Below are 13406 nucleotides of genomic sequence, written 5' to 3' on the forward strand. Positions count from 1 at the left end.
AACCCCGCCTGCCACTCCGCTCCAGAGGAGCCAATAGCCGTGCAACCTGCCCGGGATGGGGCGGGGCTTATGCAAAACGTGTCGCCTTCGGGAGGCACATAGTGATACAAGATCTGGGAGGCGGCTCCGGCGCGGACCTCGGAGAGCACAGCTGCCGGCCCGGGAGCCAGTCTCGGTCCCCGCGGCCCGCCGAGGCTCGGAGCCATCCAGCGACCCGGCGAGCGGCCTCAGGTAATGCGAGTGGGACCGGATCCTCAAGGCAACAACCCCACCCGGTGGAGGCCCTGACCCCCTCCCCCTCCACTCTCCCTTCCCATCCTCATGTCCTGCCCTGATTCAACTCCCCGACCTGTGGTTCCGCCTTAGGCGGCAGCAACTGAAGAACCCACCCCTGGGCAGGAGACCGCCCACCTCAGTCCAGGCCCATGGGTGCAGAGGAGGAGGCAGAGCTGCCTCCTTATCCCCAGCTCAGGTGAGAACAACCATTGCTCTGGCCCCCAACATAGACGCGTGCACACACACACGCACACAGATGCACACACATACATCTGGGGGTGTGGTGGCGCTGGTGCTAGCTCCAGGCGCTGGTCACCCTCCCTTCTGTTTGGATATGGGTTGTCTGTCCAGCCCCATGGCAAACTCCCACCTCCACAGATAGCCCCTAGCCACTTTTCATCAGGGAGCCCCTGCCCCCAAAGACAGCCTTCCCCTCCACAGAGCGCTGCCTTCTCCTTGTCCCCAGACACTGTCCCCACTTACCACCCCTCAAGCTGACAGAGACCACAGCATACCTGAGGGAGGGACAATGCCCCTTCCCCAGTTTTTCTCCTCACAGACAGTCTCGACAGCCCTCCTCAGTGGCCCCCAGTGCTAGGCAGAGGCCCCATATTTGGCAACTCTCATGCTGGCGGGAGGATGAACCAAGGACACCACGCCCAGCAGACCACCCATGCCCTGTCAGTCCAGTTGCTGCCAAGGCCCCAACCTCCATACCTCCTCCCTCCCCGCTCACAGCCAGGCACCAAGTCCTCTCATTCTGCCTGTCAAATATCTCTCTAATTTGTATGACTATTTGCTCCCTCTCTCCATCTTCCTGCTGCTCCGTGGGGACCCTGCCAAAGTGCCATGTGGGCTGTGTTGCTCCTGGCCCTAAAGTGGACTGTACCTGGAGGGCAGATGAGCTGGGTTCAAATCTTGCACAGCCAAAGTTTGACTTTGGCCAAGTCACTTCCCTCTCTGATCCTTCATGAAAATGGGGAGGGGTATAAGAGAGAGGGTAGATTGGGTGAGATGAACTTGAACAGCTTTTTGGTACTAAGACACCCTGGTTCTATGGCTGATTATGGAAAAACAGAACCCTGAACCAAGAGGACATTAAAGAGAGGAGGCCTGAGGGGGGCGGGGTTGGTTTAGAACTCACTGAAGGCACATTCTTTCTTACCTAAGCCTAGGTACAGGCTACCTCCTCCTACACACTCTCTAGGCCCCTTCTATTAGGAGTCCCTCCTAGACCACTAGCCCATCCTGACATGGACAGCTCCAAATTGAAGGTGACCATCAGGGCTTACTCTTTGTTTGTCATCCCCCGCCTCTCATTAAGAAGGAGAGGGAAAAGACCTGGTTGCTGCTGCTATTGCTGCTGCTTGGGGAAGAGCAAAGGGAGGAGAGGAAAGAGAAAATCTCCTGACCAGGGAGCTACTGTCACTATGGCAACCGCCTCAGCACCCGCTCCTCTGAAGCTGGGTGAGGGTGTGGGATTATTGCTTCCTTCAGTCCCTCCCATTCAAAGCCTCAGCCACCTCTCCATTCAAGCCCCACAGCCCTTAGCCCTCTTGAAGAACCCTCTGGGCATGCTGGGGCAGTGGTTTTGTGTATGGGGCAGTCTCAGCTCCTTCACAGCTGGAGGATAGCCCTCAAGAGGTAAGCAGAGGAGCCTGCCCAGGTTCAGCAGGGCCACAGCTCCAGCAGAGCATTGTCCCCAGCTGGGTTCTGGCCTTCACTTTGCTGCTGATGGGCTATAGTTGACCTTGGGTGAACCCTTCCTTTCCCTAGGTCTGGGTTCCATTGTCTCTGAAGTGGGTGTGAGAGCAGAAGAATGCAGATAAACAAAACAGCCTGACATAGATCCAGGGAGGAAGAAGGGGTTTCTGCTCCTCTTATGTAATCCACCAAGAGACATTCATTGAACATCACTGTGTCCTAGGCATTGCCACTATGTCTCCGCAGGGCAGTTCTGTGTAGGCACAGAAGGCAGGGTGGGAACCAGGGTAGGGGAGCTATAAGAGAGAAAACCCCCTGCTCTTATGGGTCCCAGACCCAGTGAGGACTAAGCACTCACTGAGAGAAGTGAGTGCATAGGGAAAAGCACTTTTATTTCCCCCATGGGAAAAATAAACTTTTCTCACCCTTCAACCTGCTCAAAAGTGGACTGGGGCATATTGGAGGGGATCAACTCCTTGCCATTGAGCAAAAAGGTCTGGAGAGTTTTTTTTCTGACTCAGACAGGGGTTTGATGCAAAGACCTGTCTCAAGTCAGACTGTATCCTGGGATTCTACAGCACCAGGTGAGGGTCAGAGAGCTCTGAAGTCTACATGCTTGTGGGGGACTGACTCATGCCCAAAGTGCTCAGCCCAGGCTGCTGACTCTCCACTGTCCAGACTGGAAAAGGCTGATCATAAGGAAGCAGGCTTCAACCAGGCCCTGAAGACTGATTATAGCCCAGGAGAGAAGAAAGGATATTAGGGGAGAGGAAAATAGCTTAGCAAAGAGGTGAGGCGTGTCTGGCTGTGAGAAGGCTGGCTTGAGAGGAGTATTTGGTGGTGAGGTAAGCAATGAGAGCTGAGGCTAGATAGGTGGGCACTTTGAGACCAGATTCTAGAGGATTCTGGAGTTTCAGGGGACCCATGGGCATGGCTACTTCTAGCTTATATTGTACCTTTTGGGGGGAAAAAGCCATTCCCTCCTAACAGAGGAATCAAAAGAAAGGCACTTCCTGCCAGGCAGGGAAGCCCCATGGGCAAGAGCATAGTTTGACTTCAGCCCCTCGGCTGTGTCACTGGCTATGGACATAATGAAGGTACCAAGAGCATTTCAAAATAAGAGATAACAGGACTTGATGGCAAGTTAGACCTAGGGCAAAGGGAAGAGAAAAAATGAAGGTAGCTAAGATTGTGTTCCCCATACCCCAGGGATGAGGGAGAGAAGGAAGGGGCAACAGAGACAGTCTGACCATCTCTGGTTGGGAGCGAGTCTGGCTGTAGACTTGCTGGCTCAGAGGTGCTGGTGGGCACCCCTAGGGGTGACTATCTCCTGGGTATCAGAGATTGTGGCCCCAGATGTTTCCACTGGGGCCAAAAGGGAGATCAGAGCTCTGATTTTCCCAGAGGGCAGATGTGGGTGGAAAAGGTCTGTGCTGAACAAGAATAGCCATGATTTGGAGACGGTGGCCCAGGCAGGTGGCACGGATTCAGCCTGAGTGCTCATCTGGGCCCTCCCACTGACCTGCTATGTAACCCTGAGCCAGTCTTCTCCTCTCTCTCAATTTCTATTTTCACTGAAATAAGGGGATGGTCTTAAAGGGCACTGCCAATTTTGACCTTCTTTTCTTAATTTCGTATTTATTTATTTATTTATTTATTTATTTATTTTTTGAGACAGGGTCTTGCTGTGTTGCCCAGGTTGGAGTGCAGTGGCTTGATCACAGCTCACTGCAGCCTCAACCTCCTGGGCTCAAGTGATCTTCCCATCTCAGCCTCTGAGCAGCTGGGACTACAGGCACATGCCACCATGTCTGGTTAATTTTTAAATTTTATGTAGAAACGGGGTTTCATTATCTTGCCCAGGCTCAGCTTTGACCTTCTGATGATCTAGAGGGAATGAGAAGAAATAAAAGAGGAGGCATAGTCTGGGTCTGAGACCCAATAAGAACAGGGAACAGGGAGGACCCCAGGAGACAGAGAATTGTGGAGAAGGCAGCACAGAGCAGGGAGGAGAAAAGGGGTATAAGGTGAGAGCCACACAGACACTGTGACACACACAGAGAGACGTGTGCACTCTGACAGATTTGCAGCCTCAGACATTGACATGCTCCCACACACAGACCCAACCCCTCATGCAGACTCTCAAGCACATCCTACGGAAGACAGAGGGAGAGGCTCTGCCTCCCCCCATCAGACACCTCTGCCTCTGGCTTCTCCAGCTTCCTTGACTATACCTTGAGCCTTCAGAGTCCTTTGGATTTGGGAGAGGGATGGGGCCTGCTTTCTTTTGCACATGGGTGTTCCAGAGGCATCCTTGCCTCTGGCCTCAGTGTAGCCATTTTCCGCACAGCCTCAGGTTCCTGAAGATGGCATTCTCCCCCTCCCTGGCTTTTCCTGAGGGCATACAATTCCTCATCCTGTGGGAGTGGGGAAGGATGTTGCTACCTGCACTGCTCCTTGGTCTTCCTTAGGGCCCAGTGGAGGAATCTGAGGCCCAGAGATGATCTGTAACTAGCCTGAGGTCAGCCCAGCAAAGGGGAGTGGGAAGGAATGGACCAACCTCAGATTTGCTGTTTAGTGTTTTCCCAGCAGTAATAATTAGAAGCCCACTGGCAGACATCAGGCTATGGGAGTGGAATTTTCATAAGTATCTTCTCTCAGCCCAAGGGCTTCCTCTTCCAGAGTATCTTGAGGACAGGCTACCCTGGGGTGGAAGACTGACCCTCTTCCAAAGAGACTCTAGGCAGGTCAGAGGCACCTCCCAAGCCATGTCCTGGAAAACCCAGACTCTGCAAGGGCATTCCTCCCAGGGAGGTCAGACAGGAGGGTCCACTCTGCCTTCAAGGTCTGGCCATGCTTCCTGAGGAGGGCCCGTACCTCTTCAAACACTTCCCCTGATACAGCCCACATATGGGCTCACATTCCCACTGGGAAGTAACTCTTGATCCTTCCCAAACCTGCTTCCCAGCAACAACACTTCTATCCACCGAGCCTCAAATCTGAGGCTCTGCCTCAACTCCTCTGTTCCTCTTACTCCCACATCCAATCAATTGTAAAGTCCTGCCAGTGCCCTTCTTAATGTCTCAGCCCATCCACGTCTCTCCACGACCCTTACTCTGGCAGCATTGTCTCTCACCTGAACTGTGTAGCAGGCCCCTCGCTGCTCTACCTACCTGCCTCCACCAAAGGTCATCTTGCATGCTGTGGCCAAAGGAAAATTCTTTTTTTTTTTTTTTTTGAGACAGGGCCTTTCTTCATCGCCCAGGCTGTAGTACAGTGGTGCCATCTCAGCTCACTGCAACCCCTGCCTCCCAGGCTCAAGTGATCCTCCCACCTTAGCCTCCCAAGTAGCTGGGACTATAAGGCATGCACCACCACACTCAGCAAATTTTTTTCTTTTTTTTTAGACAGAGTCTCGCTCTGTCACCCAGGCTGGAGTGCAGCGGTGCGATCTCCGCTCACGGCAAGCTCCACCTCCAGGGTTCACGCCATTCTCCTGCCTCAGCCTCCCGAGTAGCTGGGACTACAGGTGCCTGCCACCAAGCCTGGCTAATGTTTTGTATTTTTAGTAAAGACAGGGTTTCACTGTGTTAGCCAGGATGGAGTTGATCTCCTGACCTCGTGATCTGCCCGCCTCGGCTTCCCAAAGTGCTGGGATTACAGGCATGAGCCACCGCGCCTGGCCAAATTTTTAAATTTTTTGTGGAGACTAGGTCTCACTGTATTGCCTAGGCTGGTCTCAAACTCCTGGCCTCAAGCTGTCCTCTCATCTCAGCCTCCCAAAGTACTGGGATTACAGGCATGAAATACGGTGCCCGGCCTGGAGAAATTCTAAAACATATACCTTTTCTTGGGTCCCCAGTGACTCGTTCAAGACTGGGCATATCATAAGCATTCTGTAAATATTGTGGAATGAATGCAATCTTCCCAGTCCTTGCTTTAAAAAATTCCAGGAGCGTCTGTTCCCTCCAAATTTCTTGGCATGGGTTGGAGGTCCTTTGTAACCAACCATCTGCCTCTTTGACCCAGTTACAAGTTATTGAAGGTTGGCTCATGTCTGCTTCATCTCCATCACTGGCACAGGGCCTAGCACACAGTCAGTCTCAATAAATGCTCAGGGAATGAATGGATTAATGAGAAGCCAAATGTCAGTAGAGGATTTCTACTTGTACAGAGAAAAGAGGGAGAGAAGCTCCCTACTGGGGTGGCCCAAGAAAGTCTTGAGGTAGAAATTGGGAGACAGTGCCAGGGGGACACACAAGGAACCTGCCTCAGGTCCCTTCTCAGGACAGAAGCCTGCCAAGGAGGGTGGGGGCTGACTGCAGAAAGCCCAAAATGGCAAGGAGAGGAGTCAAGGTCTTAGTCTGTGGGCATGGGAGCCATGGAAGGTGTGAGCCGGAGGGGAGAGGATGAAGACTGTGGAGTGCTGCACGGTTAGTGAGAAGGAGAACTGAGACCTGGAAGGCGGGAGACCTGGGGGACCAAGAGAGGAAACCTGCCTGAATGCAGGTGTTGTGAGGGGAGAGAAGGCCCAATTATGGGGGAGTGTCACGAGGGGAAGGAACCTGCAGCCCCACCCTGTGTGTGGCAGGGGAGGGGGCAGCTGTGGCTGAGGCAGGGCCTTGCCCTGGACCCAGTCGGAGGAAGCCCTCTGTCCCGCAGTCCCCGCCATGGGGAAGACCAACAGCAAGCTGGCCCCCGAGGTGCTGGAGGACCTGGTTCAGAACACTGAGTTCAGCGAGCAGGAGCTGAAGCAGTGGTACAAGGGCTTTCTGAAGGACTGCCCCAGCGGCATCCTCAACCTGGAGGAGTTCCAGCAGCTCTACATCAAGGTGGGCGGCCGGCACCTGGGGTGGCGGGAACCAGGTACCCGGGGTGGGAGAGGCAGGGCACCCTGGGGTGAGCGCAGGCGAGGCACCCGGGGTGGGAGGAGGCGAGGCAACCAGGGTGGGAGGGGAGGCGAGGCACCTGGGGTGCGGGGGAGGTGAGGCACCCGGGGTGGGAGGAGGCGAGGCACCCGGGGTGCAGGGGAGGTTCCCTGGGGTGGCGGCGGGCTGGGCGGAGCTGTTGCTGCGCCCTAACCCGCCGCACTCCCCTCAGTTCTTCCCCTACGGCGACGCCTCCAAGTTCGCGCAGCACGCTTTCCGCACCTTCGACAAGAACGGCGACGGCACCATCGACTTCCGGGAGTTCATCTGCGCCCTGTCGGTCACCTCCCGCGGCAGCTTCGAGCAGAAGCTCAACTGGGCCTTTGAGATGTACGACCTGGACGGCGACGGGCGCATCACGCGCCTGGAGATGCTGGAGATCATCGAGGTGCGGGGCCGCGTGGGCGCTGCTATCCCCGAGGCCAGCGCTTCGCCGCCCCCGCCCCTGCCTCCGCGCTGCCCTCGGTCCTCGGGGCTTTCCCGCTGCTTCCAAGCCTGCGATCCAGCCTCCTACCACCCCGCGGCGGACCACAGGCCCGGGCTAAATGCTTTACCCGACACTCGACGGGGGGTGGTGGTTACTGTCCCAAACCCCATTTGGCAGAGGAGGAAACGGTCGCGGGTGGTGGTTCCTGAAACCAATCCAGGGAGTCTGACCTCATAGCAGATGTTTTTAACTCATTCTGTCAACAGGCAGGGATTGAGGGCCTGCCAGTTCCTGCTTTCATGGGGCATTCCTTCTAGTAAGAAATTTTTTAAAAAATAAATGAAGGAAGACATGCGGGGTCAGGCCTTAGGTGCTATGAGGAAGATACATTAAGCAAAGTGTGGGGAGAGAGTGTGATGGAGAAGTGACTTTGTAAAAGGTGGAAAGTTAGCCGCAGCCTGAACGGGGTGAGGCCGTTACTGCTAGATGCCTGGGGGAGAGCGTTCCATGCTGAAGGGCAATTAAGGCAGGTCGGCCTTTCTCTGCAGCGTTCAAGGAGGGGCCAGGAGGCCCAGTGGTGGGAGAGCCACGAGAGGGAGAGAGTGACAGGAAGGTGGTCATACGGGGAGCCAGGAGCCCCATCAGTCAGGTCTCCTAGTTAGGAAACTTCCATGAAGTTGGGTTTCTGGCATGTTTCATCTACATAAATATTATTTAGTCTAAATAAAAAATGAGTTGGGGGCTGGGTGCGGTGGCTCACTCCTGTAGTCCTAGCACTTTGGGAGGCTGAGGCCGGTGGATTACCTGAGGTCATGAGTTTGAGACCAACCTGGTCAACGTGGTGAAACTCCATCTGTACTAAAAATACAAAAATTAGCCGGACGTGTTGGTGCGCTCCTGTAATCCCAGCTACTCGGGAGGCTGAGGCAGGAGAATCGCTTGAACCCGGGAGGCAGAGGTTGTGGTGAACCGAGATCATGCCATTGCACTCCAGCCTGGGCAACAAGATCGAAACTCTGTCAAAAAAAAAAAAAAAAAAAAAAAAAAAAAAGGAAAAAGAAAAGAAAAGAAAAAAGAGTTGCTCATTAAATATCCATATCCAGTCTTAATGACCACATATGCCTTCCAGTATCCTAACCACCCCCCAGTGTTCTCCTTGCCAGATCCCTTTCCTTCACCCCCTGCTTCTCAGGGCCCCTTGTAGGTGTTTGCACCTCCCCCCTTCTCAGGGCCCCTTGTGGGTGTTCACACCTCCCTCCTCCTTCCCTCACCAGGCGATCTACAAGATGGTGGGCACCGTGATCATGATGCGCATGAACCAGGACGGGCTCACGCCCCAGCAGCGTGTGGACAAGATCTTCAAGAAGATGGACCAGGATAAGGACGACCAGATTACACTGGAGGAGTTCAAGGAGGCAGCCAAGAGTGACCCATCCATTGTGTTGCTGCTGCAGTGTGACATGCAGAAGTAGAAGCTGGTGAGGGGCAGGGTCCCTGGCCAGAAGGAGCATGGCCACCTCCCAACCTGATGACCTTTCTGGCTGGCCTCCCAGGAGGAGGGACACTCCACCCCCCTCTCTGGCCCACCCAGTCCTCTGCCCAAGCCCCTCCTCCCCTCCATCAAGATCCCTGAGGGACCACCTTACCCTGCAAAAGAGACAGGTCCTCCGGTATCCTGTCTTCTAGCCCCACCTCCCACTTGGCACAGAACCAGCGTCCATTGGGCATAGGGGAGTTGGCTTTTGCCCCAGGAGCTGAGGTTAAGGAGTTGGGGGCTTGGGGTTCTGGTTCAAAATTCTCTTGATCCTGGGATTATGCTTTATAGAATGTGGTCCCACTGGCCTGTCACAGGGCCAAATTGGGTCTGTCCACTCCTGAGGCTCCAGATCCCATAAAGGTGGTCTCTTCCCCATTCCTTCTACTCTACCTGGCCCTTCCAGCCCCAGCCTTTGGAGCGTTCTTTCAGTCCTTTCTTCAGCTAGTGATTATTGAGCACCTGTTCGGTGCTAAGGATATGGTCGTTTACAAGACACATCTTGTGCCCTCTGGAAGCTCATAGGGTTGTGAGGCAAACTTCCAGCTGTCAGGGTCTCAGCTGAGCAGAGGGTGCTGGAAAGCTGGTTAGTCTGGGAGGAGCTATTTCATCTTCCAGCTCAGCTCCACACAAAGCTGCAGAAGGATGAAATGAAAAGCATTTGGAAGTTGAGCCACGTGAGTGAAAGTTTTAAGAAAAATGAAATTTATGTAATACTTATTTTTTTAGTACCCTTTAAAGGAGCTACAGTCATTTTATTATTTCAGGAGGTTAAAATATACTCTATATTACTTGGTTTCTTATAAAATGATTAAATGAATAGAGAAAATATTAATTTTTAAGGGGAAAAAAACTGAGAAAAAAGGGAGAAAAGACCATGAAATTTACCAGATAACACTTTTTCAGACTAAGTCCTGAGCTGCCACGCTCAGCAGTTTTTGCTGCTTCAGCTCTTCCTTTTTATTACCTTTTTCAATTCGACAAGCAACTTTCTATTACATACTTACTCAGGTTAGATGCTGACTTCAGAGACAGGAAAAAACAAGGTTTGCAAAGAGTGAGACAAGTGTATATCCCGAATCTTGGTAGTTCGTTTCTGAATTTGGTTTAGTTTCAGAACTGGACTTGTTCCTTCACTGCCACAGAATCAGAAGGAGCTCGAAGAAAAGGCTCACCTGGCCACTGTTTAGGCACCCAGACAGAATTTATGGACCAAATGCCTAAAAATGTGCCAGGCATGCTCCGTTCGAAAGGCTTTTTCTAACCCCAAATCTTAGATCTGCTAGGTAGTTCATCATCTTCCAAGTGTGCTGGCTCTGCTTTCCAATGCCTGCTTTCCAATTTTGGATCCATGAGCTATACAGCTGCATGCTTCGACTGCCAGAAAAATTAATCTTGCTTCTTCATCAGGTCTTTCACTTGACTTTCTCCTGTACTTGTGATCAGAAATTAGCTTTGACGTGCAGTGACAGTTGATTTCCTCTTGAACTGCTGGTGAAAACAGTCTAGTACACAGGTGCTGTCAGCCCAGGGTAGGAGTAGGAAATGATTGCTGAGCCCGGGGTGGGGGAATTGCATCTGCAGGAAAGAGATGCAGCATGCTCCTCACTCCTGAGTGCTCACCTGTCCTGCTTCTCTGCAGGTGAAAACTCTGGGGGATGCTGATCAATAGACCTTGGTCCCAAGCTCTACTGGGCCCTTGGAGGTAGCAAGGCCACTGGGTTGCCACCCGTTTTCTATCCTCTTGCTCATGACCAGTCATACGGTGAGGCTGGGGAATTAACATCCTCAGGCAGGAACTAGCAGTTGTTTATCCAGCAATGCCTCAAGGATGTTGCTTTGCTCCTAGGAGCTGGCTATTGGGTGTGTCTTGTGCAGTCAGTCAGCATCACAGACACGCAGATGCTCACCACCCTGGCTCAGCTGTGACCTAAATCTTCTGGTGGAAAGCTTTTCACTGAGGTTCCTTCCCTGCAAACGTTGAATCTAGCCTAATTCACAACTACACAGGATATCCTGGCTTTCAAAGGCTTGCCATGTGCCCCATCTCATTCTATACTCATAGCCCATGGAGGTGGGGATTTTCATTTCTTTTCTCTAGACTTGGAAGCTGAGATTCGGAGAGGAAGCGTCCCTTGTGCAAGATCACATAGTCAGGAGGTGACACAGTGCTAAGACTTGAACCCAAGGCTCTAAGAGGATTTCTTCTTTTCAGAGTCTCTTCTCTGTCCATTTCTGTGACTGAGCTGTGCAGAAGTTGACAGCAGGGAAAGCTACATTGATTTTCATCCTTTATAGGCCTCCTGCTAAGAAGTTTCTGAGATTGTGGTCTTCCAAAAAAAAAAAAAAAAAAAAGGAGCTTGTTTGAAGTCCCCACATTTTCAAGCATCCTGTGTTCTGCCTCTGGCAGCTGTGCTAACAGCTCAGTGCTATCCTGGGAGGCCTCTGAGTCAGAACCCTCGAAGCATCCTGCATTGTCTTTACCCACCATCATCTTCCCTAAGAGAATTGTTTTTGTTTTTTCCAAGCTGGTCGGCAAATCCTACCCATGAAGGCATATTTGATTACTCCAGGCTTCTGGACACACATACACATGGATGATTTTTGCTGGTCAGGCCCAGTATTCTCAGACAGCCCAGCAGTGTGAACACACAATGCCAGGCCAGGAACTGGGACCACCATCTCGCTGATGGGAGGAACCACAGGTGGGCCAGGTCTTGCTCCCACATACTCCTGGGTGTTCCAGGGACTGTGTGCTCAGGAGCACTGTGGTAGAGCACTGGCCCTGCCTTGAGAAGAGACACAGGTCTCCCGTCCCTGCACCAGCTGAGAGAGACTTGCCACAAAGCACAAGGCTAGCAGAGATTTATGTATGACTTGCACAGACACAAAAGTACACAGACAATCAAAACATTGATATATCCAAACTCTCCTTTGAAATTCCAATCTTCTTGCAACAACTCTGTGAATTGCAAGGTCCCAGAATCTGCCTTCTCACATACTCTACCCTCGTTCATCCTTTTGGGCTAATTGATGAGCATCTTATTTCTTATCTCTAAAAATTATCAGCAAAGGCTACTTCAGATGGCCACTTTAGTCCTTTCAGCTGTAGTCAGGATTATTTAACTTACCTTTACATCAAAAGTTAAGAAAAAGCTAGTTCATAAGTAAAGGCACTAAATCCTTTCCTGACAATGACAGAGTCTCTAGAGGTAGAAATTTGCCTTGCTGCAGAGACAGAAGGAATGGCGTGGGATGGGGGAAAGAAAAGAAAGAGAAGAGAAGAAGCTGGGGTCTCTAGGCAGGGTAGTAAGCTGACACTGTAAATATTTTTTACATAAAAATGTATTGAAGCAACAAATATTTCCTGAAGATCCACCCTGGGTGAGGCTTTGAGCTGACTTTAGAGATCACTGTGGGGTCAAGAATTTCTTACATGTTTTATTCATCATTCTTGAAAAAAGAAATAATTCAAACCTTGCAATTAAAAAGTCTCAGAAAAATATGGAATTTTCTTTCTGAAATTTTCGGGGTTTTCTTTTTACCTTTGCCAGAGTGTGGGGGCAGGACTGGGCCTGCCAGGGTATATAGCCCTTCCTGCTTGGTGGAGGCCAGTCGGGCCCAGTGCCTTCTAAGCAGCAGTCGAGAGGAGGCTTGGGGAACGGGGGGTCTGGGTGGCAGGGGAAGGGGCCCAGTTCCAGTGTAGCCCCCTGTCCCCTCCAGATGTGCTGCTTCTGGCTGTGCCCTCAGTGACTGCCCTCACTGCTCAACCCTGTGCTGTGTGGTGTGTTTCTTTTCCTACTGACAGTGAATAAAAGGTGCGACTGTGCTGAGGGCTCCTGCTCTTCCCTAAGCTGGGACAGGATTGGGGTGGGGAGTAAGAGAAGAGGCTGGGGAGGCTCACTTAGTGAAGGGCCAAGGTCCTTGTTCTAGCAAGGACTCTGGGAACATGGCATGAGACTCACTTAAGCTAGTTCAAAGAAATGGGGGAACAGATTATAAGGGACTCTGAAGATGGAAAATCAAGAATGGCTGAACCTCAGGCTGGGTGCGGTGGCTCACACGTGTAATCCCAGCACTTTGGGAGGCCAAGGTGGGTGGATCACAAGGTTGAGATGGAGACCATCCTGGCCAACATGGTGAAACCCCATCTCTACTAAAAATACAAAAATTAGCTGGGCGTGGTGGCGCATGCCTGTAGTCCCAACTACTCAGGAGACTGAGGCAGGAGAATCACTTGAACCCAGGAGGCGGAGGTTGCAGTGAGCCGAGATTGCGCCACTGCTGTCCAGCCTGGTGACAGATCGAGACTCCGTTTCAAAAACAAACAAAAAAAGAATGGCTGAACCTCAAGAGAACTGGAACTGGCAACTGGGCATCTTCCTTACCATCTCTGGGTCTTGCAGGCTCTCATGCCCTGGACAGTATTTGCATCCGTGCTCTTTTCCTGGGCTTCTCTTCAGACTTCTTTGGTTTTGTTGCACAAGTGGCTGAATCTCCAACTCGGTATCACGACTGACCAGTGACTGACAACTCC

At 52.0% G+C, this 13406-nt stretch overlaps 1 protein-coding gene across 3 annotated transcripts; it reads left to right on the top strand.

The window, feature by feature from the left end:
- Window positions 1-8: 8 nt before the first annotated feature.
- LOC105494788 (hippocalcin like 4) lies at window positions 9-9976 on the top strand. 3 transcript variants are annotated; one of them, XM_071095545.1, is made up of 5 exons: window positions 9-231; window positions 5388-5509; window positions 6643-6812; window positions 7081-7296; window positions 8610-9976. In XM_071095545.1, exons 1-5 carry the CDS (start codon window positions 56-58, stop codon window positions 8805-8807), a joined length of 882 nt encoding a protein of 293 aa, XP_070951646.1. In that variant the 5' UTR covers window positions 9-55; the 3' UTR covers window positions 8808-9976. The 3 variants fall into 3 exon arrangements, with proteins under 3 accessions (XP_070951646.1, XP_011761915.1, XP_011761916.1); XM_011763613.2 differs by lacking the exon at window positions 5388-5509 and having other exon boundaries at window positions 102-231; XM_011763614.3 differs by lacking the exons at window positions 9-231; window positions 5388-5509 and adding an exon at window positions 364-472.
- The last annotated feature ends 3430 nt before the right edge of the window (window positions 9977-13406 follow it).

This window comes from Macaca nemestrina, chromosome 1 (assembly GCF_043159975.1).
Source record: "Macaca nemestrina isolate mMacNem1 chromosome 1, mMacNem.hap1, whole genome shotgun sequence".
Classification (NCBI taxonomy): Eukaryota; Metazoa; Chordata; class Mammalia; order Primates; family Cercopithecidae; genus Macaca; species Macaca nemestrina.